Source organism: Watersipora subatra, chromosome 9, assembly GCF_963576615.1.
Source record: "Watersipora subatra chromosome 9, tzWatSuba1.1, whole genome shotgun sequence".
NCBI classification, from domain to species: Eukaryota; Metazoa; Bryozoa; class Gymnolaemata; order Cheilostomatida; family Watersiporidae; genus Watersipora; species Watersipora subatra.
This window is the reverse complement of record NC_088716.1, coordinates 47,330,814-47,345,855: the sequence shown is the minus strand read 5'-3', so window position 1 is coordinate 47,345,855 and position 15,042 is coordinate 47,330,814. Positions and strand designations below refer to the sequence as shown.

The following is a 15,042-nucleotide window of genomic DNA, read 5'->3' as shown; positions in this document are numbered from 1 at the left end:
TATTAGCGCTCACAATACACCCACCAGATGCTAAGTTATTCTCAAACATCTCAAAATATAGGTAAGTCACGTATATAGGTAAGTCACGTATATAGGTAAGTCACGTATATTTCTAACCGTTTTAAACTTATACTTTTTCTTTCTAATTTCTAAATCTGTTTTTTCTTATCAGCTAATCAAGCGTATGGGCTGGTGGAGCGATTAGACATGTTGTTTATAAACAGATACTTGGTTGGCGGCTTGACATCCATCATTTTTATTGGATGGAATAGAGGATGAAAAGATACCAGGGAGATTCAAAGATCGTATTATAAAATTAGGAAACGAACCGAAAGATTTTTTAAATTTTAATTCGATTCCTAAATACATATAGCAAGACAAAGAGAAATATTGTGTCATTTAGAAATGTTATGTGAATCAGAGTATTCTTTATTCTGTATAGTTTTATTTTTACAAATAAAGTTGAGAAAGCGAATGTTAGGTGACCTTTGCGCTCAAAACAACACAGATGTATTACTATGATTGCATAGCTAGTCGAGTAATGTCTGGTGAGCAGCCTTCATTCTAAGAAAGCCCAGTTTATGACTTGCAATTATTCAACATTGCAGGTGCTATAGTTAACACTTTCCACCAGTTATTGTACTTTCTTGTTAGTTTTCTACTCTTTCCTTCCATCCCCATCTTCAAGTTGTTCTGCTGATAGTATGAAATCAAACCTAGTTCAAGAATTATTTGATAGTTTCCCTGAGTAAGTTGGGCTCATCCAGGATCTTTGTTTCACTACTTTAGGGCTTTTAATGCGATGCGTAAAGCTAACTCTATGTTCAACATTTTCTAAAGTTGTGCCTCCATCTCCTTGTATCATATGAAACAATTCATCGTTTTTTGACGTCATCACCCTGTTTGCACATGTGCTCGTCCACGAAAAAGCCGCCATCTTTGTAGAAAAAGATTGTCATTCTCTTGATTAATAGTATTTTTCGGTGTTGTTTTGATACTGAAATTAAAAATTTGCAAACAAAAGCATTGTTTGCAATAATTAATTGCAGAAGCTTCATGTTTTTAATAATAAAAGTTGTCCATAAAGATGGCAGAGAACGATAGAATGACGTCACGAAAAAACGAAGGATAATGCAATAAATGAATGTGTCACTTTGTTTCTTATACGATTGGACTAAATTTTTATCAGTTTGTCAAGTAATACTATACGATCTTCACCAGGTTTCCATGGTAACAGAGTTTAATTGCTGAAGACATAATTGTCTCTAACTCTATATTAAGTTTTTACACTATAGGTCATTAATGACAACATTAGCTGAAAGAGCCCCCTGTCTTCTTATGAGTCTATTTGTGTGCTAAACTCTATAATGGGTTGCCACTCTTCATAGTCCAGTTAATGTCAATTTAGCCCAACTGAGCAATGGCTGTCCAAAATCCCTGCTATATTTTATTCAGCTTTACTTTTGTCTAATTACATGGCATAAGCTAGTACGAGACATGTTGCTAGACAGTGGGACATGCAGGCTGCGAGACGATGGCTGTATGCACCCAAGTAGTCTCACCGATTAGCTCCATTGTTTGCATTCTCTGTGTTGCCGTTCCTTTTTGCATGGCACTGATTATAGCTTTCGAGTCTATTGATTGAGACCAGAGGCGTATTATTACCTCTACAATGCCGTTATGTTTGTATAATCTTGTGTACGTACACAACTCGCCAACTCACTGAAAGAAAATATAATTTTTAATTAGTCCACAATTTTAATCGTTTACGTTTTTAGGTTTTTCATGCATCTCAAGGTTTATGTGGTTTCAGTATTCCGAGTCAACACTCTCAACTAAATTAGAAGGATCACTACCCTTTGTGTGTAATAACACTATATATTATCTAAATTATTTTATGTCAAACAACAGATGATTATATGTTATCAAAATATTTATTTCCTATTTGCTATATGTCATTATATTTTTGTTGTATATGGTTATATATTGTTATATATATGAATATAAATTATTAAAATGTGCCATTTAAAAAAGATCTCAATTTAACCTCTAAGTTTGTTTAAATAGCTTTCTTCTCAAGAATAAAACCAAGCCTGGCTCGATTTTGTCGGAAAACCATGTAATTTGTTGACGCAATTAGTGTTTTTATTTGCATGTTTACACCACAGTGGTTCAAAATCACTCAATTGCTCAATTCTATGGAGCTCACGTTCACATGAAGTGAGTGAGCTTTTGTATCTCGACTTACACAACATTGCTGGCTAATCTCCTTAATCAGTCTGTAGCTGATCCCATTATCATCCTTTGGTCAATGCTATATGCAGATATCAGCAATCCGGTTAAAATAATAATTTTTCCATTACTTTAAAAAGGGATAATTTTTAACAATAGATTACTTATCTTACAAACTTATCACTTCAAGAACTTTTTGTATGTTCATATTGTTTTAGCGTTACATTATCTTGCTTCAAGACAGACTTCATCATACTTGAACAATTTTCTTTCACTTGGACACTTGGAGAGTGAAATGTATTGGGGCAACATTTTTATAAACGTTACCTCTATTGAATTCATTCAATTTAATCAACTTACTCCATTATTAACGAGTATGTATAAAGCTTTTAAAATTATTATTAAAATATTGTATGGAGTCAAATTGTGTTCCTTTCAGAGTGCTTAGTTTGAGTGTGCCCATAGCAACGATGCATATGTCTGACTCGTGAAGGCCAGCAAACACACACAACAGCTCTTGACAGGCTGTGTACTACTTCTTCACTTCAATTTCTAGGTAGGTTTTACATGTTGTTCAGTATCTAGCACTGTCTAGGTAGGTTTTACATGTTGTTCAGTATCTAGCATTGCCTAGGTAAGTTCTATCGGCTGTTTGTCTGTATACAGCGTCTGCTATATAAGCATGTAAGAGCTATTAGGGTATCGGCTGCCTGTATGTACCCAAATCCGGGCATATTTGTAACGCGGTCGACAATAGTTACACGTTTAAGAAGGAACTTTCGTTGTCTCTCTCACAGTCGGTTGTTTTGACAATGACTGTCTATGGTTTTGGTTTTATCACTGACTTCCATGCAGCTCTGTTTTCTGCCTTCTCTTTCCAACTGTTTGTGTCTAGTTCCTTCAACTTCACGTTACGCTTCACTACATAATCATTACACATAAAGTAGAAGTATTGCTCTAAAATGCTTTATTATAAAGTTGTGTGAGTTCAGATTCAGAATAAAAATTCCGCAAGCATTAGATAGTGCTACTGATTATGACAGTGGCAGATTATATTCACGCAAATTTTCCACAACCTTGAATTTAGTGACCTAATCGACAAGAGTTGCTGCCTTGTTCGACACAAGGGCTTTTGAAACGTGCGCCACCAATGCATATTTCTATTCACTCTGCTCAACTAAGGGTCAATTTTGTCTTGGTCTTTCGTATAGCAATTACCTGTTCTGGTGATTGATTGCTGCGGTGTGCGCAAATATTTCTTAAAAACCTTACACGATGGTCTCTCCGCAAGCAGATGTCTAAAGTTAAAAGCCATGTGCTACTAGCGCTGGAATACATGTATTAAAAAGATTGTAATATAGATGTCTCAATCTTTAGTGTCCTTCATTTTCTTCATCCATATTTACGAGGGCTATTATAGCCCCACCCTGGTATGTGAACTGTTCTTCTCTAGGTGTCACTCTAATAGTCTGCAGTTTATTATTAGAAGGCAGTCGATGAGTTTGCTCAGTAATAATATTTGTTTTATACTATTTTCCATATCAGTGTGGGTAGAATCAGCTGTCAGATTCATCATAGTGGAAAAGCTTTCTGAGGCATTTGCTATCCACTATCTACAAAAATAAGGCACTGAAAACAAATTTATTGAATTGCAGTGGGATTTTAGTAACTGTGAAATAGAGAAACTTTTTCGGTCAGAACTAAATCAATGAATTGTCTGTTAACGGTTTTCAAATACAAAACTCAATAGACGATGTAATCAGCTAGCAGTTTCATGTTTCACTTTTAAATACGTATACATCTGAGGCATTGTGAATCAGTTTTTGAACTTCCGCAGACAGAGGCACTGCACACTGGCAAAATACTACGGGAGAAGAGGAGGTAGATAAAACAAAATGGCTGACTCGGAGGGTCAGACTAAGGAAGAGACGAAAGGAGGTTCACCGAAACCTGACACAGACGTAGCGCCACCTCTAATATCTAAACGTAAGACATATAGCGTATCATTAGTATGCACAATGCATAGCTCTACTGTTAGACTTCTTGAGAAAAATAAAAGCTGCTAACTAAATCTTTTTACATAATTATTAATTGTTTTATTATTTAATATAATTTTTTTTGTTTTCAAACTGTTAATGAGGTAATTCTGGATAGGAGTAATGTTCCCATAGCCTTTTCGGTAATAATGGTACTACAATGTCTCATCTCTATGCCTGCCAGCTTTCAATAAAAGAAGCCTTATCCTGTCACTTTGCAGACCTTTCATTTTATAGAAAGCCTAACATGCTAACATTTACCCGCTGTATCGCTTGTGTTTGCTGTTCTCGCAGTGAAAACAGCGTAAGTAGAATTACACATAACTGACTAGCAAGCGTAATGTATCTTCCAATCTCGGTGAACTTTCGGCACTCCTGAGTTTTCTGGATGTTCGAGATGCTGTCATAGGGAAGTTGTTATATTTTTGCTAAAGCTGGAGTACTAGCTGGAGTACTGTTAGCCTCAGTGATGAAGTTTTACTTGTAATTGTGGTGCAGCATAACTTAGCAAATGGTAAAACATCAGACAAGAGGCTTAAGAGTTTAAAAATTTTTAAATGAAATCAAACTCAGATATTTTTGAACTGAGCATTTAAAGCCAGAGCTGTGCTAAGTTTAGGGGAGATTATTCTATTATTTGATGTGACTGGTCTCTCGCATTTTCCTTCAGTGAATTTTGTGTTCCACATTTACCAGTTTTGTATAAACACTGACAGATGCATTGAAGAACACACAAGAAAAGTACGTCAGAACTAATATTTCAAAATATTGATTTAGTCAAGGGCGATAGGAAATATCAGTTGTTCGATGGTGTTTTCAGACATAAAACATTCTTTTTTTCTTCTGAATGTTATATATGCAACCTTTTATTGAGCTATTCATAATTATTTTTATAGAAAAATGTTTTACATATGGTGCCAAGAAAAAAGATCAATAAATAAAAAAGTATTGTCATATGTTGTCATAAATGCAAAAATAAGATTTATACAAGGAAGAATTGAAACCACTAAGTTTTGGTATACATCTTATTTCTTTCGACAGAAGATCCAAAGTATGAGCAATACAATTGTTGAGATGCGATACGATGTTGATTTGCAATATAAATATAACTAGTCTACGCACATTTACAGATCTTTCACTGTATTGATTTCCTTGCTACATACTCATGTCCGATGCAGTACAATAAAAGTTTGTACCTAGATATATATATATATATATTTAAGAACAGAAAACTTTTAAAACTGTTTACTAATTAAAGTTTCATGGTTGTTACCATTCATCAGGTGAAATTAAAATGATATATATATATGTACATACATACATATATATGTATATTTATGTATATGTATATATATTCACTTACAAGCCTTCTTGCTTGTCTATAAGGAACCAACATAAAGATAAGGTTTTATGTTTGCTGTAGATATGTGCACACGCATATCAGTTGCAGAGCAGGATGCATTCCCTAGTGATATTATCTTTGTGTCAGGTGGAGAGTTCACTACCCTCATAATGTACAACTCAAAGATATTTTAGTATTATTACTTATTTTTTGATTGTGTATTATGCAGTGTGCATCCATGACATTGGTGATGATCTTGCTTACCTCACATCAATCCTATACAATATACGAGAGACAGACAGTTATCCATCTCTTACCATTAATGCAGTTTGAAATTATTCAACCTTGACATATATTTGGTGTTTGTAGAAGAGGATGGAACAAAAAAGAAGGCCGGCGCTAAACCAGTTCAGTCCAAGGCTGTAAGTGTAGTAAGCGTGACCATTTTTCTAGCATCTGCTCTTCGTTTAAGTTTGGAAGGTCCACTAGCGTATTCTAGCATACAACAATGCCCGTGCGCAAATGCTAATTATTGGATGTTTCTTGCTCAGAGAATTTCTTGTAATACCAGGTGTAATACCGGGTGTAATACCGGGTGTAATGCCAGGTGTAATACCGGGTGTAATACCGGGTGTAATACTGGGTGTAATACAGGGTGTAATACCGGGTGTAATACCAGGTGTAATACCGGGTGTGAGCTTGTTCAAAGTAAACCTATAAGTACTGGGGCTGGCCTATGCTTATCATGGACATGTGGTAGCAATGAACACCTGGTGTGTCTCTGTACTACAGTCTCAGTAGTTGATGGAAGATTAAAGATGAACTTGCACCAAACTTGTAGTAGATTTTATTCGAAAGTACCATTATTTTACTATCATTTGCGATTGTTTTTGATGTTTGAGGTTGACGGATTGTCAAGATGTTTCAAGATTGAAATCGACACAACCTGATCATGGTTAATGCTCTCGGAAGAGAAATATGTGCGAAATGACGTCACTAGTTGCTCTCCTTGCTATAGTTGATTTCGGCTATTGCTCAAATCAAAACAATCGCAAATGATTGAAAAATGCTAATGCTTTCTGATAAAATTTGCAAAGATTTTGTACAAGTTTATCTTTAAGGGCTGTAAAGGCTTTAAGCCCTAGTTCTACTTGTCTAGAAGTGATATGAAAGTGCTAGACATTTCCCCTAATTATCTAGCATTAGCTAGTATTCTCTATACCAACCAGCTACATCCTGCCACATAAATTTGCTACTCAACTCTCTCTCCGAACAGCCAGTTGAAAGAGGCTAGCTCGAGAGAATTTCGATGTCAAGTTAGTTCACCAGAGTCATCCAGCTGACCTGCTGGCTTGTTAGAACTTTACAGTCATTAGCCATTTAGCAAGTCAAGTATGTGCTTTAAAATTGAAACCATTTGATGTAAAGTTTGCTTTTGTTCTAGGTTTGTTTAGCTAAGAGCTGGGGCTAATGGTCTATTGTAACAGAGGCCTGTGTGGGTCTGCTTATTTAGCATAGTCATTTCACCTTACTCGGAGAGTTCATAACTTTGTGCTGCTGTAATGATGTAACAGCTGCCGTCTGACTAGCCGCCATTTCTCTTTTCTTCCTACTTGATATTCAAGATTCTAAGCATTCACATCAGCTATACTTGCTGCACCGGGTAGAGCTGGTCAGCGGGCTGCTGCCATGCTAAAATTAGCTGACTCATTGAGAGTAAAAATGAGATTTTATGAATGTCAATCTATGAGCTTTGCATGCACACGTTGCCACAAAGTCAAAGCATAAAGTATTATCTTTATGGGTATGGCACTGAGGTGCCATTTTGTATGAACACAGCAATTAAACGCCATTTTCTATGGACTCTTCCCTAAAATCCAGTTTGGTGAAGCACCCATAGAACCTTTACCGCATCTTATATATTATCTTATATGTTATATTGGTACAGCATTAAAATACAGTTTTGTATGGGCACTGCACTAAAATTGTTTTTTATGGACACACCCAAAATACCATTTCCAGTTTCTTGTAACTGGCAAATATTTAGGCTATTACCTTAGCACTTTGTAACTTATTAAAATCATTTGCTATCTGCCAGCAGGGAAAGCCTGAGGCACTTTTTGAGCAGCGGTGTTCATTTCAGCTTTGAAGTTGTGCCATTTTCATATTATCTATCAGCTCAGGTTTACGCTGTTAGCTCATTCTAAAGTTGGCTGTTTTGTTGGAGCTCGCTGTTTGATGTATTTCCAACTTATACAGTAGGAAATTTTTTTTTCTGCTTTATATATATTTTAAAACAACTCATTTTATGTAGATATTTGCTGCACACGCTGAACTTCCTCTAACATATATGTACAAACTATAAACGTATACACATAGGCATAGACATATAGACGTACAAACTAGCCGTCATATATGTTTATTGCAGCCACCAAAGAAAAATGTGCTCACAGGAGAAGCGATGAAAGAACTACAGGCAAAGGCCAAACAAGAAAAAGAAGATCGAAAGCGAATGGTAAGATTGCATTGCGCTTGATTGAGCTTGCTAGTAGGTTAGTCTGAACAGTACTGATGCTGCGGCATGTCATAACGTAAAGTCTTTCATTATCACCTTCATACAAGTGCTAGATACTGAGTGGCAGGTCATTCAATATTGATAAACTTATTGAGCTCTGCTCGCTGGATGTATTTTTTGTCAGATATTAGTTGAGTTGCTAACGAGAACTGTCATTCTTAATCTCTGTTGCTATATTGCTATAAGCACTAGGTCTAACTAGGAACTTGCCTATCTGAGAAATAATAAACAAACATAAATGATGTTGACATACAGTTATTGAGACACAGTCCTTAAGGCAGTTAATCAATAGCTCTTTTGCGTTTCTTGTTACTCGTTGTAGAATCACATGCAGTTATCATGTTGCAATGATGATCAGTTAATGAACGATTAGATACCTTTCTTTAATCCTAATTTGTGTTGGCAAAGCCCTGATTTTGTTACTTTTTAACTGCTTAGCTACATGTACATGCTCTTCGTGCTTACATTCTCTGTATGCTTCCGGTTAGTTATGTTGTGTATATGTAGCGGTGTGCTAATATTACTGCATGATTCACAGGATACAAGCGAATGTTTTCATATGTTAATGATATTTACCTTCTTTAAAGAGAATTGAGATACTAAACCTTTTGTAAAGCATATAACTGGACAGTTGAATCAGTTACAATCAAATGCAAAATGGCGAGTTTCAAATGACATATTTCTTCACTACTTTATAAATTTGCTATAGTAATAATAGGCTACATACAACTCATTGATTTCCTGTGTAATCCTTTGCAACTAGCAGGTGTTGCAGTATATGAGCTTTAATAATCCGAGTCAGGTATGGATTCTTAGTCTTGCATACCTTTATTATAATTGTAAGATATTGTGTGCCATCTAATCTAATTGGCTAGTTAATATAATTTCAAATTCTTGTACGGAGTCTCCATTTTACAATCAATACAAGATATTCAGCAATGAACAAGAGAACACTTCATTTCTAGCCGCGATAGCGAAATGTAGTGAACAGGACAAAATGGCTTCTCAAAAAACTGAACTAAACTTGGAAAAACCTTTTAATAGTCATGATGGAGATGGTATCATGCATAATCTTGAAGATGCAGAGACAGGAAATCAGAGTTTGAGTGGAATCGATGAAAGTGAGCCCGAGAGGGATAGAAGAGACGTTATCCTAAATGGAGGCGAGGTCTTCATAGAAAATACGAACTATTCAACGTTAAACCGAACATGTTCAGCTGATTATGGAAAACTAGAAGTTAGCAGAGACAAAGATTCTCAAGAAACAGACCTGCAAGTAGTGGATGGTCAGCCTTTGGAAGATGAAGCAGTTGATATTGCTTTAGAATACTCTAATACATCTAAAGAAGTCCCTACTTCGTCAGAAATATTGAATGCACCGTCAAATGGTAAAACCGACAAAACAGCATCAATAGATATTGCATTGGTCAGTGCTCAGAACTGTCCTATTGATCTCAAAAGTTCTGATACTCCAGTGCATGACAGTGTTTCTTCAAATGCAGATGATCAAGAACACCTGATTTGTAGTCAGAATGATGTTGATGCCTGTCTTCTCAGAATGGATAGCGTCGGAGAATCAATAGAAGATGCTGCTCGGTTGGAGAACCTAAACAGTATGTGTGCTTCTGAAAGTAAACTAAGCCAGATTAATGAAGATGTTGGAGCTTATCATAAAAGTTTGAACAATGCTGACGGAATATATGAAACTTTGGAGTGCAAGGAAATAGACAGTCCAGATGCAGTAGGAGGAGCCTTCGAAATAAAAAGCTCAGAAAGTATACATAGTTTTCCAGAAAGTCTTTCTGGGGTTCAGAAAGACATTGATGAAACAAGACCAAGTGAAAAAGATGGTACTGAAACAGCTGTAGCTTTAAACCATATTACATCTTTTGATCAGAGCTTAAATTCTGATACTAGCTCGAACCAACTACTTACCTCTGAACTTATCGAATCTCAAAGCGATGCTGGACAAAACTCACAATCATTTGTTGAGAATGCAGACACATCGAAGGCAATGGATGACAAAAATGAAGAAATGCAGAAAAATAGTAACAGCTACCCAAACATCTCTTCTAATACTGAGACCAGTAGCCCAGTAAACTCAAAATTATTCATCCGAAAAGATGCCACTTTGTTAGAAGCAAATGTAAAAATACACTGTATAGCTAGTGTGCATGCCGAATTTGGACCTGATGAAAATTGTAGTTCAGAAGGGGACGGAGAAGACAGTGAGCTTGATAGTACGAATGCTTGTTTAGCTTTAGAACCAGAGCAAAACTTTAACCACGGTGATAAAGATCAGGATTCACCGATAAGCAGCAACCAAGTGGAAAAAGAGCCCAAAATTTTAGACGATTCAGCCGCAGAACTTATACCTACAACTCTACAAAGTGAATCATTTGAGTACTTGAATGGCTCTGGCTTTTCAGAAACAACACAATCGCCTAACAGTTTCTCATCAGATTTTGCTGAACAAGGTAACTCGAATATTGACGGCGGTTCATCTGCTCATATTCCAGATATTGAAAGAGCGGAAAGTCAAAAAAGTATAAAAGGCGCTCATTCTTTTGATAGTCAAGATTTCACCAATAACCAAACTCTGTCAACAAATAGAGGAGAATTAATTGATAATGATCACATAGTGAAGAAGGCCGTATCTGAAGATGATACTGATACTGAAGAATCCGCGGTCGAAGAAATGGGTTCTATTGCAAGCATGCATGACATCTACCGCTCAGTTGATGACATAAATAAATCTATGACCTCAAGGCTAAAGTCTGCATCTAGTCAAAGCCTCTCCACGCTTTCATCATCGCTTACCGAGCAAAACCTGAGTTCTGAAGTTGCTGAAACTTCAAACACTGCGAACATTCTAACATTTGAAGAAAGATTCAAGAAAATTAGTTTTAGTTTGCAAGACTCAAACAATAAAATTATAGAGTCCAAACAGGAGGCTTCCACGGTAGAGTGTAATATTGAGACAAAAAAGAAATTCAGTTGTGAAGTCCCCGCTATCAAACCAGTTTTGCTTACTAAGCCACACTTGTGCAACCGGCGTAGAATAAAAGGTTCTGTGACTCTCGGTACTAAGCCAAACGAATCGTCTCCAAACTGTGCAAAAATGTATCGGTCTTTGATTTCATTTAAAAAAACACAGCAGGAAAGTTCCTTTCAACATGTCAGTTCTTCTAAAGACACTGAGCTTGCTACTGTTTCATCTGTTCAAGCCATGAAAATCAGCAATCGAGTTAAAGTAAGCATAGACATCCAAAGCACCTATCTGTGATAAAACACAGCGGTTTAGTATGAATCAAAAAGTCAGTGTACCTAAGAGTTAACGATACGTTTGGTGTTTATGTGTACATTTAGCACTACATAAATCAATGAGTTTTATAGATGGTCATTTAGTGAATGCAAACACAACGCTTCTGATATATTGACTTGGGTATAGCTAATTATTGTGTCATGCTTGTGACTTGTAAATTAATCATTGCATATTCTAAGCATCTCATCACTATTCTGAACATACATTACCACAAGACGCATAGCGCTGCTCTCGTCTGTTTTTGTCTTTCATATTATCAAGTTTATCGCAGGTGTCATTGTTTGTTTTAGGTTGATGAACGATACAAATTCTTATTTGGAATTGTAAGTATTACTAGCTATCTTATTCAAGCTGTTAATAGTAGTTGGTCAGGCAACACTAATTATAGGATATTAACTCATTGACTTACAGTTTAATTCTACTTAGATGTGTAGATAGATATTTATATTTTACTCATACCCATAGAGTAGTAACATACAGTATGAGAGAGAAAATGCTGTTCTCTGAGAGTCCATAGTTGGGACACCTTAATTTCTTTTCTGTAGGCAGAGCTAGAAATAAGGTTTTTTCTTATGTTAGCATTGAAGGGAATTGAGTAAGTCATTTAAAAAAAAAACTTAACACTTCATAGTAAGTCATGTGTTAGTAGGCAAGTTGTTACAGACCCTCTCAGTACGTTATATGGTCTGTGTGGGTTTCCTAATAATTGAGAGAGCAGAAGTGGGTATAAAAGTTGATCATTCTAGAATCTAGAGCATAGATAGGGCCTGATAAGTAGTACCTGTAGAATTAATGAAGACCAAACATTGGCATCAAAAAACCATAGAGCTGATGGGCTGCCTAAACATTGTTAAGCTAAAATTATGAACAAAACAACAACAAGATGGTCCACATAGTATAATTTTTTGTAAACAGACATTTTTTAAAAATCAATATTTTATTCCAATGAATATTTATTTACTGCACTTGCTTAAACTTCAATAAAAGTTTTTTACTGTTACACGATTATAATAATCAGAATTAAGAAAAAAACCAATATACATTAACATCCTTATGTCTATAAGAAAATCTCCAAATTGTGATTCAGTTTGTCCAGCTATAGCTATTAAAATCTTGGAATGGAGAATGTGTATCGCAGAAGATTAGATTTCGGAGCCTCCCCTTCTTCAGACAATATTTTAAACCATTGGGCTACACGAAATTGATGGATTCATTGGGCGAAATATGTCGCTATGTGGGTGAAAATTCCTATGTCGCTCTGCGTTATGGTGCAACGTCATTTTATGCTTGCTCACGGCTCTAATTTGTAACTTTTGCAATACTAGTTTACTCAAATCAACAATTGGCATTGTACCAGGCTAATGGTGAGTGGCATGCAACTGCATTACCTGTCACCGTTTATTAGTTGATTTTAATACCCATGCAATGCCGGACATTCCGCTAGTATGTACATAAGACTAGCAAAGTAGCTCAGAGGGTTAGTACTAGCTTTTTTAAATAAATGATTGTTTTAGTAGAATGCTTAAAACTAACCTGGTCGCTTCAGCTCTCTCAATAAAACATTGAATGCCTTCAAAAAGTTTGAGCTGCTGAGTGTTGGCAATTCTGCTGGAATTTTGTAAGGTAAAGCCCATGATTAAAATAAAGCTCTTATAATACGAGCCTTGTGAACTACTTTTGTTATTTTATTTAGATGATATTTATGATATTTTGATATATTTATTACAGATTGCTGGATATCTCAAATTAGACATTTCTGTCGTGGAGGATCAAATTGCGTCATGTGATACGGTGAGTATATACCATTGTAAATTTCATGGTACTTTTTACGCAGATGCCATGCAAGTATAGCTTAGAGCAACAATGTAAAAATATGTTTTATTTAGAACATAATGTAAAGTCAGCTAACTATAATTAACAAGGCATACAAGCATTTAGTTTGTGAGAAAACAATTCAGTTGTCATTCATTGAATGCTTTTTACAAAGCATATGAAATTGGGAGGTAAAATCATTGCATTTACTAACATGCCATACAAGTAGTATTTTTGTTGAATGCTACTCCCTAATATTGTGTTAAGGATACTCTAACTTCTCTCCATAGATGTGTACATTGAGCTGTATTTGTCAAATAATAGAGCGTTGCAGCTCTCTGGTCTTCAACTAATACTATCAGTACCAGTAACACTAATAATTAAGAATGCTGCTCTCTCTTTTAAAGGCAGATTATATTAATTGATATTGTTACAGTTTGATCTGATCGAGAAATTTCTGTGCGCCAAAGGTACAAGGACTTTGCAGTTTTATTACCAAGAGCCACCCGCAAGGGAGCCGACACATCGGTCTGATTCATCCAGTATTGCCACCACCTCCATGTCAAAACGCATCATAGTGACAGACGGTTCCCATGAGGTGAGCTTTATGTTTAGTAATTATGACTCACTAACTAACAAAATAATGTATTGTTTATCAGTAATTGGCCAGCTGATAACCACTTAGTATTCTACTAAAAACGAACAGGATACATACCAGGACAGGTTTTCTAAAGAACTCTTTATGTATAGATGATAGCTTGTGGTCTTGGTTTTGAATTTAAACAACTAGTTAAGTTTAGAGGCTGTTAAACAGTATACCTCGCTCATAGTATATTTAGATTATATCTATATCTACCGCACTCACGGTATGTCTGAGTTATATTTAGATCTACAGCATTCAAAGTTTATTTAGATACAATCTAGATCTACCGCACTCACATTATATCTAGATTATATCTAGATATAATGTGAGAGTGGTATAATTTATAATTGTTTACATGCTTAATATCGTTCATAACTTCGAAACAGTGTAAATTGGGACCGTCGTAACTGAAGGACTCCCTGTATATACATACGGCGAATAATACGCAATCTAGAACTTTTTACATGTCTCTTTTCCATATTTTCAAATGGCAAAGCTACTAAGACTTTTTATCAATTAACTTTTTGTTCTTTTCCGGGGCTAAAAACTTCTGCTTGGCATAACCATTTCATATTTCTTAAGATAGGTCTATTCTAGTAGTCTCCTGGTTGAAGGATCAACTACATGTAATTTATCTCTCATAGTCTTCAAACTTGTTGTCTTTTACTTTATCTTTTGCTCAAAATGACTGTCTTTAGTTGATCATTTTATCAACACCTCAAAGGATGACCTTTGATTCATACTTCCATATTTGCTGTAGCTGTTACTGTGTTAAAACTAGAGTACTTGATAATAAGGTAACTCCATGATGCCCTAGGGTTCTAGCTGACTACTTCTACCCTGTTGTAGTCATATGAGCTCACTCGTATTAATGAAATTTATTATAATGGAGCGTTGTTGGTGTTGGCAGCATAGACCAGGTTTATAGGCAAAAACAGCTAACTCAGCATGTGCTGGTGCACAGTCGCTGTTTAGGCGCAAACATCTATTGTGTATATTTACCGTATAGTCTAAAGCAAAAGTCCTGCACTCTTTTAGTCTCTGCATGGAATCTGTGTTTGGTTCTGCCGAGTGAAT

The 15,042-nt window shown here is 35.7% G+C and overlaps 1 protein-coding gene across 1 annotated transcript; it reads left to right on the top strand.

Moving 5' to 3' along the window:
- Nucleotides 1-4,127: 4,127 nt before the first annotated feature.
- LOC137405147 (serine-rich adhesin for platelets-like) lies at nt 4,128-15,040 on the top strand. The gene is made up of 7 exons (XM_068091372.1): nt 4,128-4,218; nt 5,980-6,032; nt 8,039-8,125; nt 9,090-11,438; nt 13,239-13,301; nt 13,759-13,920; nt 14,975-15,040. The coding sequence occupies exons 1-7, from the start codon at nt 4,128-4,130 to the stop codon at nt 15,038-15,040; spliced, it is 2,871 nt and encodes a 956-aa protein (XP_067947473.1).
- Nucleotides 15,041-15,042: the final 2 nt, after the last annotated feature.

What these genes read in the sequence shown, in the direction of transcription:
- LOC137405147 (XM_068091372.1), top strand. Translation starts at nt 4,128, where the DNA reads ATGGCTGACTCGGAGGGTCAGACTAAGGAAGAGACGAAAGGAGGTTCA. An exon ending in AAGAAGATCGAAAGCGAATG is followed by an intron (nt 8,126 to 9,089) that starts GTAAGATTGCAT and finishes TCTTGTACGGAG; the next exon opens with TCTCCATTTTACAATCAATA. An exon ending in AAATTGCGTCATGTGATACG is followed by an intron (nt 13,302 to 13,758) that starts GTGAGTATATAC and finishes ATATTGTTACAG; the next exon opens with TTTGATCTGATCGAGAAATT.